The following is a 15,375-nucleotide window of genomic DNA, read 5'->3' as shown; positions in this document are numbered from 1 at the left end:
TAGCATATGTTAAAGTTTTATCGAACTTCTCATGCCATTGCTTATGTGTTTATTTCAGGCCATACAAAGATTCAAGTCTTTTTCCTACGAGTGTCTTTTCCCTAGCCTTCTCTTCACCACTGTTTTTATTTGATTTTTTTTAGTCCATAAAAACCTTTATGCAAATTACAAACTACTGTCACTAGATATATTGTTAATCACTTTTCCTATACCATTAATTGAAACCTGTGGTTCGTTTCTTGCATTTGTACTAAGCCACGAAAATCTGGCTTCATCTTAAAAACTAGAGCGATATGTATCATGTTTGTCATTCGACCAATTAAGATTACCGCTGTTGTTGGGAAAACCTGATTATTCCACAGTTTAGATTATCCTAGGACTGACCACAAACAAAATTCAAATGCTTTCTGCTAACAAAATGCAGGCAATCGTCTTTGACTCAAAATCGGACGACATCTATCTACCATTCAGAACACAGAAGTCTCAAAGATCCATGCAAAACTTTGCGATACCCAAGTTTACATAATCTAGTTTTGACTTAATATGTTGATTCAATGAGGATTCAATGAGTTACTACATAAGGATTCAAACTATTATAATCTGCAGAAGAAGATTAAATAAATTGTGGATAAACTCACAAACAGCTATAAGCTCACACGGTATAATGAAATGTTGCATAAGAATTCAAACCATTGAAATATACCCAGGAAGGCAATTGCGAAAAGGGTACAAGTGGCCAAAATTCTCCTTGGGCGAGGCAACAAATCCGATTATCTAGAAAATAATAGGTCGTTTATTTTCTAATAATTTCAGCAAGTACATTTATTTTACCTTACACTAGTTGAGAATGAAACATGATGTAATGACTGCCACAAAAGTCAATAAGGAATGGTGGAAATAATCATGAACCCTACTTGATGAACCATCTACTGATGCACATTATTAGTTGTGATCAGATTGGTTATCTGCACGATTAAGCATGAATACTTACTCCTCAGTATTGCTATCATCTTCCATGAAAGGATAATCCGTGTAGCCAACAACAGGATCTTGCGTGTAGAAGGTAGAGCGGTCGTACTTGTTCAGTGGACCATTCAGTTCGAACCTCTTTGGCAGGTCCGGATTAGCCAAGAAGATTCTCCCATATGCGACAAGGTCAGTATAGTCTTCTGCCACTACCTTGTTTCCTTCCTCTCGGTCGTACCCGCCGGCTGCAATAAACGTGCCGTTAAACGCCTTTCGGAACGGCAGGAGCCCGTGAGGGATCTGCCAGCGGCCGTCGACGATCGCCATTCGAGGTTCCACCATGTGGCAGTAGAGAAAACCCTCGTGCTTGTTGAGCTGCTGGATCATGTAGTGGCCAAGCGCCACAGGATCGGAATCCACGCAATCCACGAAGTCAACAAACGGCGATAGCCTGATGCCCACGCGGTGCGCGCCCACCTCGCGGACAATGGCGTCGATGACCTCCACGGCGAAGCGGCACCGATTCTCCAGGCTGCCGCCGTACTCGTCGGTGCGGTCATTAGAACTGTCCTTCATGAATTGCTCGAGGAGATATCCATGCGCACCGTGGATCTCAACACCATCGAAGCCGGCTTCAATTGCATTCCGTGCAGCCCGCCTGAAATCATCGACGATGCCGGGGATCTCCTCGGTTGGCAACCGGCGCGGCTTCGAATACACCATTCCGGACTCGGCGTCCGGAGCAATCTGCTTGTCCGTGCTCGAGATAGGCGCCTGCCCGTCGGGCTGAAAATCTGCGAATTGGGTTGAAGGAAAATCAGGAAAACCAGCTCCTGATCAAACAATAGAGTATAATCAGAGCTGACAAAGATACGCTCGTACTAGATGGGAACATACCATTGGTCGAGACCCTGCCGACATGCCAAATCTGGCAGAAGAAGATGCCACCCTTCCGGTGGACGGCGTCGACGATGGGCTTCCACGCCTCGACCTGCTCCTGTGTCCAGATGCCAGGTGTCTCCGGGTACCCCTGCGCGGTGGGCGACACCCCCGTGGCCTCCGCGATGAGCAGGCCACCCTTGGTGGCGCGCTGCGCGTAGTACACGGCGGCGTGCGGCTGCGGCACGTTGCCGTAGGAGCGGCACCTCGTCAGCGGCGCGAGGACCACCCGGTGGGAGAGCTGGAACTGGCCCATCTTGTACGGCGTCATCAGCGGGATCACCTCCTTCGAAGCTTGCTGCACCATCTTGCCTGCCTGGTCGCTCTCGCTCGCCGGCGTGCTGCAGCTGCACTGCAGATGAGATGAAACACTGCAGTCACTTGCTAGCTCTCTGCTCTAGCTTGCTTGCTGCTTAGCTTGCTCTGTTTCTCGCTTTGCTTCTGTTCTGCTTCTTCTGCGTCTCCTGGCAGGGGTGTCGCTGTATATTTATACGTGTCGGAGTGGTCGCTCCAGGCGTGCTGGTGCTTACGGCCAGCCGGCTGTTTGTTTTCTAACTGTGTAGATTGTTCCCGTTGCGTCACCCTTTCCGTCATCCACGCGTTCAGGTTCAGGTCTGCGGCAGCCGGCGGCAGCACAATGATTTCTTAAGGCCCAGTTTAGATGCAATTTTTTTTGCAAAATGTAACTGTAGCGCTTTTCGTTGTTATTTGGCAATTAGTGTCCAATCATAGTCTAATTAGGCTTAAAAGATTCGTCTCGTGGATTTCGTTTAAACTGTGTAATTAGTTTTATTTTTTATTTATATTTAATGCTTTATACATGCGTCCAAAGATTCGATGTGACGGGGAATCTTAAAAAATTTGGCAAAATGAAGTAGACTAAACAGGCCCTAATTCTCACGCAGGTTCCATGTAACCGGTTGTTCGGCACAATAACCACACGTGAAGTGCATGTCATCTGCAACAAGAGATGACCCAACTAGGACGTGTGACATTTTACACGTAGGATCTTCTTCGTCGATCATCCCTATGTAGTACATTTTTTAGTTCGTCCAACCACTGACATATATTAGTATAATAGCACACTTATTAAATATAGTCGTAGAGTCATCCGAGCAGTTGTCTAAATTAGTTCAAAGTTAGCCGACACCCATATATAAAGATACATTATTCATGTCGAATATTTAATCTTGACAAAAGTATTCTCTCAGATAACTTTGAACTGTAAACCATATCATTATATTGATTTTTTTTGACAAATCCCTTAACATCGATTAAGTTTAATTGTTCATATGCCATAGGTATTTTGATGACATTTTGGGTCTAGATATTAGGTACACATTGGCTAGCATATTGCTAAACGACTTTGACTCTATGTATATCCATCGTAATTGGATATGGCTTTAGAGGAAGTGGTTGGTGCCTTGGCGAGTTGGAGAACAAACGTTCTTTGAGATCTTGAGAGAAGGAGAAAACATCTAAAGGGGGAGTTGGATAAATGTAGGAGAGGGGTGATGAGAAAAGACCAAATCAATAGGGAAGGTGTGTTGCGGTATAGACTGGAGAAGGTGGAAGAGCATGTGGACACTTACGGGAGAGCGTGCACATGTAAAATGGATGCAGTTTGGTGATCGGAGTACTGCGTTTTTCAATGCTTCGTGTACAGAGAGGAAGAGAAGTAATAGATAGGAAAGCTTAGAAAGGAGAATGGGGGTTAGGTAGACGACGAAGGAGAGAAGAGGGGGTCTTATCACTAACTATTTTTCTGAGCTTTCCAGGTCATCTGGTAACCAAAATACACATGGTTACTGGATTATGTTGAGACCAAAGTTACATTTGAAATGAATGGAACACTAATGAAGGATGAGGAGGTGGTTGAGGCCCTAAAGGCAATCAGAAACTTGAAGGCACTAGGGTCGGACGGGCTACCGGCTCTCTTCTACAAAGAGTTTAGAGAGAGAGTAGGGGAGGAGGTGGTCACAAACGTCCTCAATGTTTTGCGGGGTGGACCGATGCCGGAGAGATGGAATGAAACTACCATTGTTCTGATTCCTAAAGTCCAAGGCCCAGAAAATATAAAGGATTTGAGACCTATTAGTCTTTGTACGTGATAAACAAGCTGGTGTCCAAGGTGTTATCGGATAGACTGAAGCGAATTCTCCCGGATATCATAGCACCATCACAAAGTGCCTTCATCCCAGGAAGACTCATTTTGGATAATATACTCATAGCATATGAGATTGTTAGAGTAAATAGGAATAGTACTACACAGTGACGAATCTAGGATTTTAGCTTAGGGTATGCCGTCCAAAAAATTTCATATACAATTCGGTAAATTCATTTTACCAATTCAGTAATAATTTAAAAATTGACAATGTAATTTGATATATATGCACTAAGTAACACAATAAGGCTTAAATTCATGTATTAAGTTGAAACCATCCACTAAATATAATATAAATAGTTCAAAAGCCATATCGATAATTAAAATATAGGTATAATAAGTATTAGAGACTTACAATGCTATTTTTCTGAGGGTTTTATTCGACGCTTTCAAATGGACATAAATATCTTGATTATATCATCTTCATTAACTTCAAAGAAAATATCCTACTCATGAAAGTGACTAGACAATCATCCAAAATGCTATCTCCCATCTTATTTCGTGACTTTGTTTTTACTAAAACCATTGCAGAAAATACCCTTTCAACACTTGCCGTTGCCACGGCTAGAAGCAATTTTTCAGTTACTCTCTCATGAGTTGTGAGACCCAGCCCATTGGGCCGGACCGAATTCATGACACTGTAGCGATGAGGTGTTATAGCTTTGGGGGTACTGTAGCATCAGCGCAGTATTCTCAGTTTAGTCCCATACCGGAAATGAACCAACGCTAGACTAGCTTAAAAGGCTGGACCTGAGAGGCTGCTAACTTCGGATTGATCTTTTTGCGCGAAGCGAGGACGAAAGCGCAAGAGAGTTAATTAGCGGGTGTGGTTCATTTAACGTGTAGAGTGGGCCTTAGCCGTCTTCCTGGGTCGGAGCGTTACATGAGTCTGCTCTTCCACCACAGGTTCAACTGGATCAGGGATCTGGGGAACGATTAGATGTAGCAACTGCCGCCGCCGCCTTCTTCGCTGCATGCTTTTGAAAAAGAGATGCAATATCGGTGTTTCTTTTCATAACTGCACAAATATTAAAAAACACGATGCTAAATAATTTATTAATTATGATGTTAGCAAATAGCACAAGAGATTAGACCAAGGGAACTGGGAAAGTGTGGTGTACTCATCGCGTCTCAGGCGTCAGGCTGTCAGGGTGTCCGGCGGCGCCGTGGCCGTCCCCTCGCTCTGGTCGTCCGTCGCCTCCGATCGAGATTAGATTAGGGAAGAGCAGTTTAGGCCCACTCACTCGGTCCGTCGTGTGGTCAGTGTGGCCGTGTGGGCCTGCGTGTGCTTGTGTTGCGTTTCGTGGTGTGATCCATTCGTGGGTGACCAGCGCCTTCTTTGCTGTGTGTGCCCCCTCAAGTGGGACGTTCGTGGTGGCGTGATCCATTCCAGGTAAGTTTTTTTTTTCTTTTTTTTTACAAATACAAATGCTTATACATATATATAATAGTATATTCACCGGTGCCGCAGGGTATGCCAGTGAATACCTGGCATACCCTCTGCCTCCGCCACTGGTACTACATTGTCTACCCACGTAAGGTGTTAGTCATATGTACTCTATATAATTAGCACATGAGACCCAATGCAATATATCATCCAATTCTATTCTCCTTCATGGTATCATTCGCCTAGGTTTTAGATCCTAACCCTAGCCGCCTTCCTAATTTTCGTCGCATGGAGGCAATGGATCTCGTACCGTCCGCGGCCAGGCCCGGCCACACGCCCCGACCCTGCCTTGCCATGGAGGTAGCCAGATCTGGCGTGTCGCTGCTGTCGGGCGGATCTGCCCATCTCCACCACGTCGATCAGCATCGGCGCCTTCGATTCTGCGCGTCCGCAACCCGCCATGCACCTTTCGTCGCCCGGTCGGGTCGCACCACCGCCGTCGTGCCGTCTCGCTAGGTACACCCGATCCCCTGCTGCTGTATCTTTTTGGTTTGCCCGATCACGGATCGGGATTGAGACGCCCACCGCCCGCCGACCTCGCTGGTACTACTCTGATGTCGGCATTGACTGGGCCATCGGTTGCCCCCGCACGCCATCGGCTAGGCCTATTGGCTATGCATCGGCCATCCCAGCACGGTTGCATGCCCCATCGGCTCGTCATCGACACCATCGTCGAGTACTACGCGCATCTTCTTCGAGCAACAGGGCTATTGTTGTGTCGCCTCATCGAGCCGCAGCACCGTCGTCCGTGTGTCCGCTTCGCCATTGCATCTGCATCACCGTCACATGTGCATGGACGACTATGCTGCGCAATCCCTATTGCGCCATCCGTCTGCACAAGGTCTTCGTTCTGCTAATTGGGCTTCGCCATCGAGCTACCGCTACCCGCGCCGTCGCTGAGCCATGCTCGCCGGTCGCACCCCTCGTGTCGTCGCTGAGCCCTACTCGCCAACGCGTCTACTACCGCACTGCTTCTTCTTCGTCCAGCACAACCACGTCGTCAGCGTCACCGTGGTTGGGGCCCTCTCCCTTGTACGCCCGGTATTAGCAACACCGATGCGTGCTTTCGTCCCCGACGCGTTGTTGGGTCAGGCAAACCCAGTCGCGCCTCGACGTTCAGGCGGCTTGACTGCATAGACTTAGGCATATCGACCCTCCCGTTCCCACCCCGTCTGCCTCAATTGTATCATCACCTTTCTTCTACGCCTACGACGGCCCTGACTAAGTCGACTTCGCCATCGCCCCCTCCCACGACAACTGCCTCGACGCGTCTTCGTCATCACCATGGAGCCCCTTGTGCTCCTGCAGCTCCATCGACAAGCCAACCCGACCACAACTATGTCGACCTCGGCCATCTTTAGCACGACTTCTTTGACCAAGGCTATTACGCCCTCATGCTCAGCTACCTCGACATCGGCACAAAGGGCTACCGCCTTGCATGAGGACTCATCGGCTTCTTCTCTAGCCACAGCATACGCGACGCATCGACTGTTATGACTGCGGGGAGATATTAGCTTGCCCGCTTCTTCTCCAGTCTCACCGTCTGCAGTGCTCCCACTGTGACTGCGGGGGGATGTTAGAGTAAACAGGAATAGTACCATATTGTCTACCCACGTGAGGTGTTAGTCCTATGTACTCTATATAATTAGCCCATGAGGCCTAATGTGATATATCATCTAATTCCACCAATTCTATTCTCCTTCAGAGATGACATGCTATATAAAGAAGAGAAAGAAAGGAAAGGAAGGTTATGCAGCTATAAAACTCTATATGAGCAAGGCGTATGATAGAGTTGAATGGAATTTCCTCTGAGATATGATGCAGAAATTGGGATTTGACGGGAGATCGATCGAGCTGGTGATGAAGCGTGTCTCATTGGTGAAATACAATATCAAAGTCAATGGAGAGCTAATTGATGAGTTCATACCAGAATGCGGGCTTCGTCAAGGGGACTCGATATCGCTACAAGAAATGTGTCACTCTATGACATATATGGCATGGCATCAGGTCAAAATGTCAGGATCAAATGATTTATGACATTTTTTCTAGAGGCATCTCAACTTTGTGACATAACTAAATTCATGTCACAAAAAAATGCATCTCAACTTCACTACTACAGAAATGAGATCTAGTCTCGGTTGGGAACTAGCTCTACTCCCGGTTTCCCAACCGGGACTAGCAATCCGGGACTAAAGGTGTTGTTCTTTAGTCCCGGTTTGCCACAACCGGGACTAAAGATCCTCCCAGCTTTAAAAAAAATAATGCCTCCCACCGCTGCGCCCCGTGAGATTCGAACCCAAGACCTCATGCACTGCCTCGCGCGTAGCTTACCACCCCACCTACACAACACATCTAACAATGGATGGGATGCTTTCCTTTTGAACTAACCCATCGGGGGACCTTTAGTCCCGGTTGGTGTTACCAACCAGGACTAAAGGGTCTACCTTTAGTCTGGGTTGGTATTACCAACCGGGACTAAAGGTTGGAGGACTTTTAGTCCCGGTTGGTGGCTCCAACCGGGAGTAAAGGTCCACCTTTAGTCCTGGTTGGTGTCTCCAACCGGGACTAAAGGTCTCCTGCCACTGTGCCGAGCGCAGTAGCCGTTGGGCAGGGACCTTTAGTCCCGGTTGGAGACACCAACCGGGACTAAAGGCCTCTCTAGTCCCGGGGGCAAAAAAATGCCAAGGCTAATGCCAAATTGGGACATCGTTCTAAGGTCTGTTCTCTAGTAGTGCTTAGTGCTAGAGGGAGGAGGGAGGTGGGAAAAAGTCGGGTGGGCTTTTGGCCTTTTGGCCCAGGCGAAATGAGAGAGGGCGTGAGCGGCCTTGGGCAGGTGAGGGAGGGAGGAAGCTAGGGAAGCCGGGTAGGTCTTGGCCCTTCCAGCCTAGTGAGAGAGGGGCTAGGGAGAACGCCTGGTGGGCTGCTGTCCATTCAGGCCTAGGCGGGGAGGATGGGTGAGAGGGAGGAGTTGGGCTTGGGGAAGACTAAGCCTAATTGGGGATCGACCGACGGCGAGGGCCGCCCTGACGGGCGTGGTTTGGTGGCGCAGGCGGCCCGGCCGAAGGCAGGCGGTCTGGCGCAGGCGCATATATTATCTTTTGGTTGGTTGAATTGTGTTTTTAAATGACACCGTAGCATTAGCACGGGCAACATACCAGTGACAATATGCCTTTAGTCTACACAAGGTTGAATCCCCTTCTCCCTTATTGTATTTTCAAAATAATGAATAAAGAACCCGTTCATTAGGGAACAAACCGCATAGCCTTGCACAAGTTGATCTAAATTGTGATTTATGTGAATTGTTTAATATATTGTTCTCCGTTAGCCTAAACACTAATTCTCCGTCTATTTGTTTGTGTATTACAAGGTGCAGTTGTGATTTGTTCTTAAACCAAGGGATCCTAAGTGTTAGGGCTTGTTTGATGCTACCGCAGCCATGTCTAACCTTCGACAAACTATGGCTGTCATAGAATGTGTGGCGAGTAAAATCAAAGCCACACTCGTGACAAAATTTTGAAAGAAAATAAGTATGACATATTTAAGAGATTGTGGCACCCATAGTTGTGGCAGCAAGCCAAATAACTGTAGAAAATAACTGTTGCATGAATAACCTGTAGCGTGACTAGTTGCGAACGAATCAAATAACTGTGGCTTTAGACCAGAAAACTTAAGATTGGTCTGGTTAGATCGACTGTGTATTGAAAATTTAGGGATTCTTTTAGTGGAAATTTAAGGAATCTTCAGATGTCCAAGTATAATTGTGTGATTGTGTGGATAATTCAACTCGTAAACATAGGAAATAGAAGTTATTACCCGGTTTGTTTTAGTTTGGGTCATTGGACATACGGTGCTGTCCTAGCCGCACGGTCCGCACAGATGATCCGCCAAGAAATTAAAGATGGGTACGTGTAGCATTACGTAGTATACAGTAGTAGTAGATAAGCTGCCTCGCTCACCTCTACTCGGTCTCCTCCTGATGACTGGCGCTTCAGAGTCAACAGTCCGCACTGCATCCACCATCCATTCGTCCGTCAACGGCCACAACAAATAACAAACTAGTGGACGACGGAAGTGGTGACGACTTTCGACGACGGGTCGCCGTTGGAGCACAGGAGCCGAGAGTAAAAGAGAAAATATGGCAGCTAGCCGCCAGAGTTAATGAGCTACTGGTTGGAGCAACTAATAAACTTCCCGTCGGTCTGCAGCCGGCGAGGCTTGGAGAATAGCATGCCAGACTCAGCGTCATGGGAAATCTGTTTGTCTATGCTCGAGATCGGCGCTTGACTTTCTCACTAAAATTCTGGCAGTGTTACATCGGCTAGCCAACCCAAAATTGTCAATTCAATGGTCGAAACTGATAAAGCCAGATTATGGATGGCTATTATTCTTTACTTATAGTTACCTTCACATCATCACCGACTTTAGCCACAAAAACCGATGGCAATACAATGCCTCTTTAGCGGTGTTGCCACAACCTCTTAAGGCTCTATTAAGGAGTTACCATTCATAAATCGGAAATCTGGCTTCATGGGATGAAGATTTAAGCCGATTTAAGAAAAATTCGCATAAATCTTTAGACAAAAGTTTGTGTGTACATTTAAAATCAGCTGTGATTACTTATTGTCGGTGATTGTAGAGTACTGATTCTCGGTGATTGTAGAGTACCGACTTTTACAATAGTGGTGCTGATAATAAAGACACAATCGAGCATATTAGTATGTTTCTTGGATGAATGGGTGAAGGTAGTACACTTAATGGAACACATGAGAATTCGTATTTGTTGTTATCTTTTATCGGTACTACACTACTACAGCAGACATATCACGGTTGGCTCGGAACCCCCCGTTGCAGCTGGTTTTTGGCCTCGGCAGTAAACACTCGACGGTGATTGTCGAAGTCATCACGGTCGGTTCAGAACCGACTGCAACGGCTCACCTCCGCATTGGTCAATCATCGGACTGTAATAGTGAAAATCGCCGTCGCCCTGCACCATGACCTGACTGTGTTCAATGCACGTTCATCGTCGCTTTGACGTCCGGCATGTCTGTGTCGTTTGGCGTATGAACCGTCCTTTATACACATGAGAGTTCTCGATGATTGTAGAGTACCGACTTTTACAATAGTGGTGAAGATAATAAAGACACGATCGAGCATATTAGTATGTTTTTGGGTGAAGGTACTACAATGGAACACATGAGAATTCACATTTTTCATTATCTTTTACCGGTAATGCTTTTTTATAGTTTTCTTCTTTACAACCTTGCTCTGTTTGTTCTTGGGCATCACTGGGGCGACGGTGGCTCGTGCATAGTTGGTCACCACCCAGTCCAGGGCGGTTTTGCCAATGACCGGGAGCCACTATGTCGAGGGCAGCCTGCCCCTGTCCGCCATTGCTAAGGTGAGGTCAGACACTAACGGGTCAAGGGCAGCTTGCCCATGTCTGACCACAACCAGGAATAGGACGGCGAATTCGGCATGCATGCTGAGGAGACAATGTGAGAGACGAGTTGGTCTGGATATTTTTTTAGGGATGGGAATGTCCCGAATCTAGAGGGAATCACGTGTCCCTGAACCAAACACTGGGACCACGCTCATATGAACCACCCCCAACCAGATAAATAAAAGGCACGAAACATGTGCGATACTATTGGAGAATAAATGGAGGAATAACTCAACTCACTTCCATTAATCTTATGTGGGTTTATATAGAGAGTACAAGGGAATACAAAGAGATGGGAAATAAAGAGACTACAACTCTTAATATGGTAACCCCCCCCCCCCCCCCCCCCCCCCGCGCGCAGTTGGAACGTCGACACTAATCCGAAGTGGAGGCATTCAAACTGGAGCGAAATTATGTAAATATGGAGGTAGGAAGACCCTTGGTGAACACATACACATATTGAGATGTAGAGGCCAAATGAAGAACACGAATTTCTCCTGTAGCAACTTTGTCCCTTACGAAATGAAGATCGATCTCAACATGTTTAGTGCGTTGATGTTGCACCGGATTGGTTGAGAGATAAACTGCACTAACATTATCACAAAAAACCACAAAGGAACGCCTGGGTCAGAAATGAAGCTCCTAAAGTAATTGGCGGAGCCATGTATTTCTGCCACGGCATTAGCGACAGCTCTATACTCGGTCTCTGCACTGGAGCGAGACACGGTGTGCTGGCGCTTTGAAGACCAGGAGACCAAATTATTGCCCAAAAAGACAGCATAACCCGAGGTAGAACAGCAAGTATCCGGACAACCTGCTCAATCAGCATCTGAATATGCCACAAGGTCACAAGTGGATGAGCGAAGTAACTGCAAACCATAGTCCAAGATGCCCTTGATATAGCGGAGAACACGCTTAATCAAGGCAAGATGTGGCTCACGAGGATCATGCATATAGAGACAAATCTATTGCACAGCATAGGAGATGTCGGGCGAGTAAAAGTGAGGTACTGTAATGCACCGGCGAGAGCCCAGTAATCAGTGGCGTTGGCAACAGGAGGTCCATCAGCGGACAGCTTGGCATTAGTGTCAATCGGGGTGGAACAAGGTTTGCATCCGGTCATGCCAGCACGTTCCAAGAGTTCAAGGATTTAGTGCCACTAGGAGAGAAACATACCTGTGGAACTCCTGGAGACAGTCATCCCAAGAAAATGATACAAAAGCCCGAGATCCTTCATGGAGAATTCCGCTGTAAGAGAAGCCACAATGCTACGTAGGAGATCTCCAGAAGAGGTAGTCAATATAATATCGTCAACATAAAGAAGCAAGTATGCCATGTTGGAACCCCACCAAAGAATAAAGAGAGAGGTATCCGACTTTGCTTCTAAAAATCCAATAGAGCGTATATATAAAGGAAGCAAACCTGTTGTACCAAGCTCGGGGTGCCTGTTTTAAACCATAGAGTGACTTATTAAGGCGGCACACATGGTCAGACTTGGAAGAATCAATGAACCCAGACGGTTGTGCACAATAAACTGTTTCTTCCAAAGTGCCGTGAAGAAAAGTATTCTTGACATCTAACTGGTGGACGCCCAGTTGTGAGAGACTGCTAGAGAAAGAACTGTGTGAATAGTGGCGGGCTTCACAGCAGGACTGAATGTCTCCCCAAAATCAATGCCAGGACGTTGTGTAAAGCCTCGAAGTACCCAATGAGCTTTGTAACAGTCAAGTGTGCCATCCGGATGTAATTTGTGCTTATAGACCCACTTGCCTGTAACAATATTAGTGCCAGGAGGAGGAGGAACAAGATCCCATGTATGATTTGCTTGGAGGGCTGTGAATTCCTCTTGCATAGCATCACGCCGGTTTGGATCGGCCAAAGCACCACGGTAGGTCTTCGGAATAGGAGACAAAATAGTGGCCTGCAGATTCATAAGTGTCCTGGGCTGTCGAAAACCTTGCTTGCCTCGAGTAACCATGATATGATCATTTGCAACAGGTGTTATTCGAATGGCACCCTGTGGAAGAGAGCCAGCCGCAGGCACAGCACCAGGCGAGGGTACAACGCCACCACGAGCGCTGGCGGCGCTGGATGCCATTGCTGGGGCGACCCAGAGGCCGCTATTGAGGGCGACCGAGGTCTAGCACCGGCCGAAGAACCTCCTCCAGCACCCTCTAAAGATCCAGCAGGGTGGCCCAAGTTCCCGCTGGCAACAACCCGAGAGGCATCGGGTGCAGCAGGAGGTAATCCAGAGCCGGCCACACCAGGGCCTGGGACTCCAATACCTGCAACACCAGTACCTGCAACAATGTGTGAAGGAACAGGGCTAGACACATAGTCAAACTCCGACAGGAAGTCAAGGTTAGATGAAGGTAGAGGAGTAGGAAGCTCGGCAAATATTAGAGAATAATTGGAGGAATAACTCAACTCACTTTCCACTAATCTCATGTGGGTTTATATAGAGAGTACAAGGGAATGCAAAGAGATGGGAAATAAAGAGACTACAACTCTGCAACTCTTAATATGCTAACAGATACAACTCCACTGCAATTGTATTTGTATCTCACTGCTGCAATCTAAACAGCAATACAGAACTCTTTTAAAAAAGAATAGAAAGAATAAGTAAAACTTCTCTAATTTTGACATTTGCAACATCAAATTCCACCCTGAACAACTATAGTCACATTTGCAATGTCTTTATAGTGTTTATTGTACTTTTTATAAATTTGGTCAAATATAAAAAAATAACTTAAAACAAAAACAATGCACCTTACATATATTTTGTAATGGATAGAATAGTATCGATCTCGTGCACCAGCTGTGATTAAACCGATCATCCATGCAATTAATCTTGAGCAGGTAAGTCTTTGCTGTCGTCGCTAAGAAAAGGATGGTCTGTATAGCCAACGACAGGGCTCTTTGTGTGTAAAAGGTGGAGCGATCATACTTGTTCAGGGGCGCATCTAACTCAAACCTCTTAGCTAGGTCCGGATTGGACAAGATGTGCCTTCCGTATGCGACGAGGTCCGCGTAGCCCTCGGCAATCACCTTGTTTCCTTCCTCCCTGTCATAACAACCAACGACGATGAAGGTGCCATTGAACACCGTCTTGAATGGTAGGAGTCTATGCGGAATCTGCCTAGGGTCATCGACGATGGGCATCCGAGGCTCTACCATGTGGCAATAGAGAAACCCCTCATGCTTGTTGAGCTGTCGCACCATGTAGCCGCCGAGTGCCGAGGGGTCGGAATCTGCACAATCCATGTAATCCGCGAAAGGGGAAAGCCTAATGCCAACCCGATTCGCGCCGACTTCATGGACCAGAGCGTCAATGATCTCAACCACGAAGCGGCACCGGTTCTCCACGCTGCCACCATACTCGTCGGTGCGGTCGTTGGCGCCATCCTTCATGAACTGCTCCAGGAGGAATCCATGTGCTCCATGGATCTCCACGCCGTCGAACCCGGCCTCAATCGCATTCCGTGCGGCGCGTCTGAAGTCATCGGCGATCCCTGGGATCTCGTCGGTCCGCAGCCGGCGTGGCTTGGAGAACACCGTGCCGGACTCAGCGTCAGGGGGGAGCTGCGTGTCCGTGCTCGAGATCGGCGCTTGACCGTCTGGATGAAAATCTGCCAGTGGTTCACAAAAGAGATTAGCAACGGGATCACTCGAACGAGCTGATACTAAACTTGCGCTCACGAGTCACGTACTGTTGGCAAAAGAAGAGCGCGCCCTTGCGGTGGACGGCGTCCACAATGGGCTTCCACGCCGCGACCTGCTCCTGCGTCCAGACGCCAGGGGACCCCGGGAAGCCCTACGCGGTGTCAGACACACTCGTGCCCTCGGTGATGAGCAGGCCGCCCCTGGTGGCGCGCTGCTAGTAGTACACGGCGGCGTGCGGCTGTGGCACGCTCCCGTAGGCCCGGCACCGCGTCATCGGCGCGAGCACCACACGGTGGGAGAGCTCGAGCTGCCCCATCTTGTACGGCGTCATCAGCGGGATCACTTCTTGTTCTTGGTGCCCCATCTTTGCTTGTACGTACTCAAACTGCTACCTTGCTTTTGCTTTGCCTCTGCTGCTTGCTTGCGTCAAAGCTATTCCTGTTTGGTTTTGCTCTGCCCCTGCCTCATCTTTCGACGGGAATTTATACGTTGCTCCAACCAATAGCTCATTGCCTCTGGCGGCTAGCTGTCATATTTCTCGTTGAGTTAAATGCACTGGAGGTCCATTAACTTATGTAGGGATTTCGGTTAGGTCCATTAACTCTGAAAGTTGATTTATGGGTCCATAAACTTTCTAAGTTGTTCACCACAGGTCCAAACTAGTCCACGTGTGCATCTAGCAGTGACATGGCATGCTGACTGGACAACTCCCAAATGAGGCATTTCGTCGAGCAAGTCATGGATGTGAGAGAAGTA

At 47.6% G+C, this 15,375-nt stretch overlaps 2 protein-coding genes and 1 pseudogene across 2 annotated transcripts; all 3 read right to left on the bottom strand.

Moving 5' to 3' along the window:
- Positions 1 to 854: 854 nt before the first annotated feature.
- LOC136527586 (12-oxophytodienoate reductase 1-like) lies at positions 855 to 2,356 on the bottom strand. The gene is made up of 2 exons (XM_066520369.1): positions 1,864 to 2,356; positions 855 to 1,760 (listed from the first exon to the last, which is right to left on the bottom strand). The coding sequence occupies exons 1-2, from the start codon at positions 2,210 to 2,212 to the stop codon at positions 988 to 990; spliced, it is 1,122 nt and encodes a 373-aa protein (XP_066376466.1). The 5' UTR covers positions 2,213 to 2,356; the 3' UTR covers positions 855 to 987.
- A 10,176-nt stretch (positions 2,357 to 12,532) lies between these two features.
- On the bottom strand, positions 12,533 to 13,054 carry LOC136525825 (uncharacterized mitochondrial protein AtMg00820-like). The gene has a single exon (XM_066518682.1). It carries the CDS (start codon positions 13,052 to 13,054, stop codon positions 12,533 to 12,535), a length of 522 nt encoding a protein of 173 aa, XP_066374779.1.
- Positions 13,055 to 13,801: 747 nt separating this feature from the next.
- LOC136529176 (12-oxophytodienoate reductase 1-like) lies at positions 13,802 to 14,983 on the bottom strand (annotated as a pseudogene).
- Positions 14,984 to 15,375: the final 392 nt, after the last annotated feature.

Source organism: Miscanthus floridulus, chromosome 19 (genome assembly GCF_019320115.1).
Source record: "Miscanthus floridulus cultivar M001 chromosome 19, ASM1932011v1, whole genome shotgun sequence".
Lineage (NCBI taxonomy): Eukaryota > Viridiplantae > Streptophyta > Magnoliopsida > Poales > Poaceae > Miscanthus > Miscanthus floridulus.
The sequence above is the reverse complement of the archived record's forward strand: the minus strand, read 5'-3'. Positions and strand labels throughout refer to the sequence as shown.

Coding starts and splice junctions, on each gene's coding strand:
- LOC136527586 (XM_066520369.1), bottom strand. CDS start 2,212: ATGGTGCAGCAAGCTTCGAAGGAGGTGATCCCGCTGATGACGCCGTAC. Junction 1,761..1,863: donor CGGCAGGGTCTCGACCAATG/GTATGTTCCCAT, acceptor CCCAATTCGCAG/ATTTTCAGCCCGACGGGCAG.
- LOC136525825 (XM_066518682.1), bottom strand. CDS start 13,054: ATGGCATCCAGCGCCGCCAGCGCTCGTGGTGGCGTTGTACCCTCGCCT.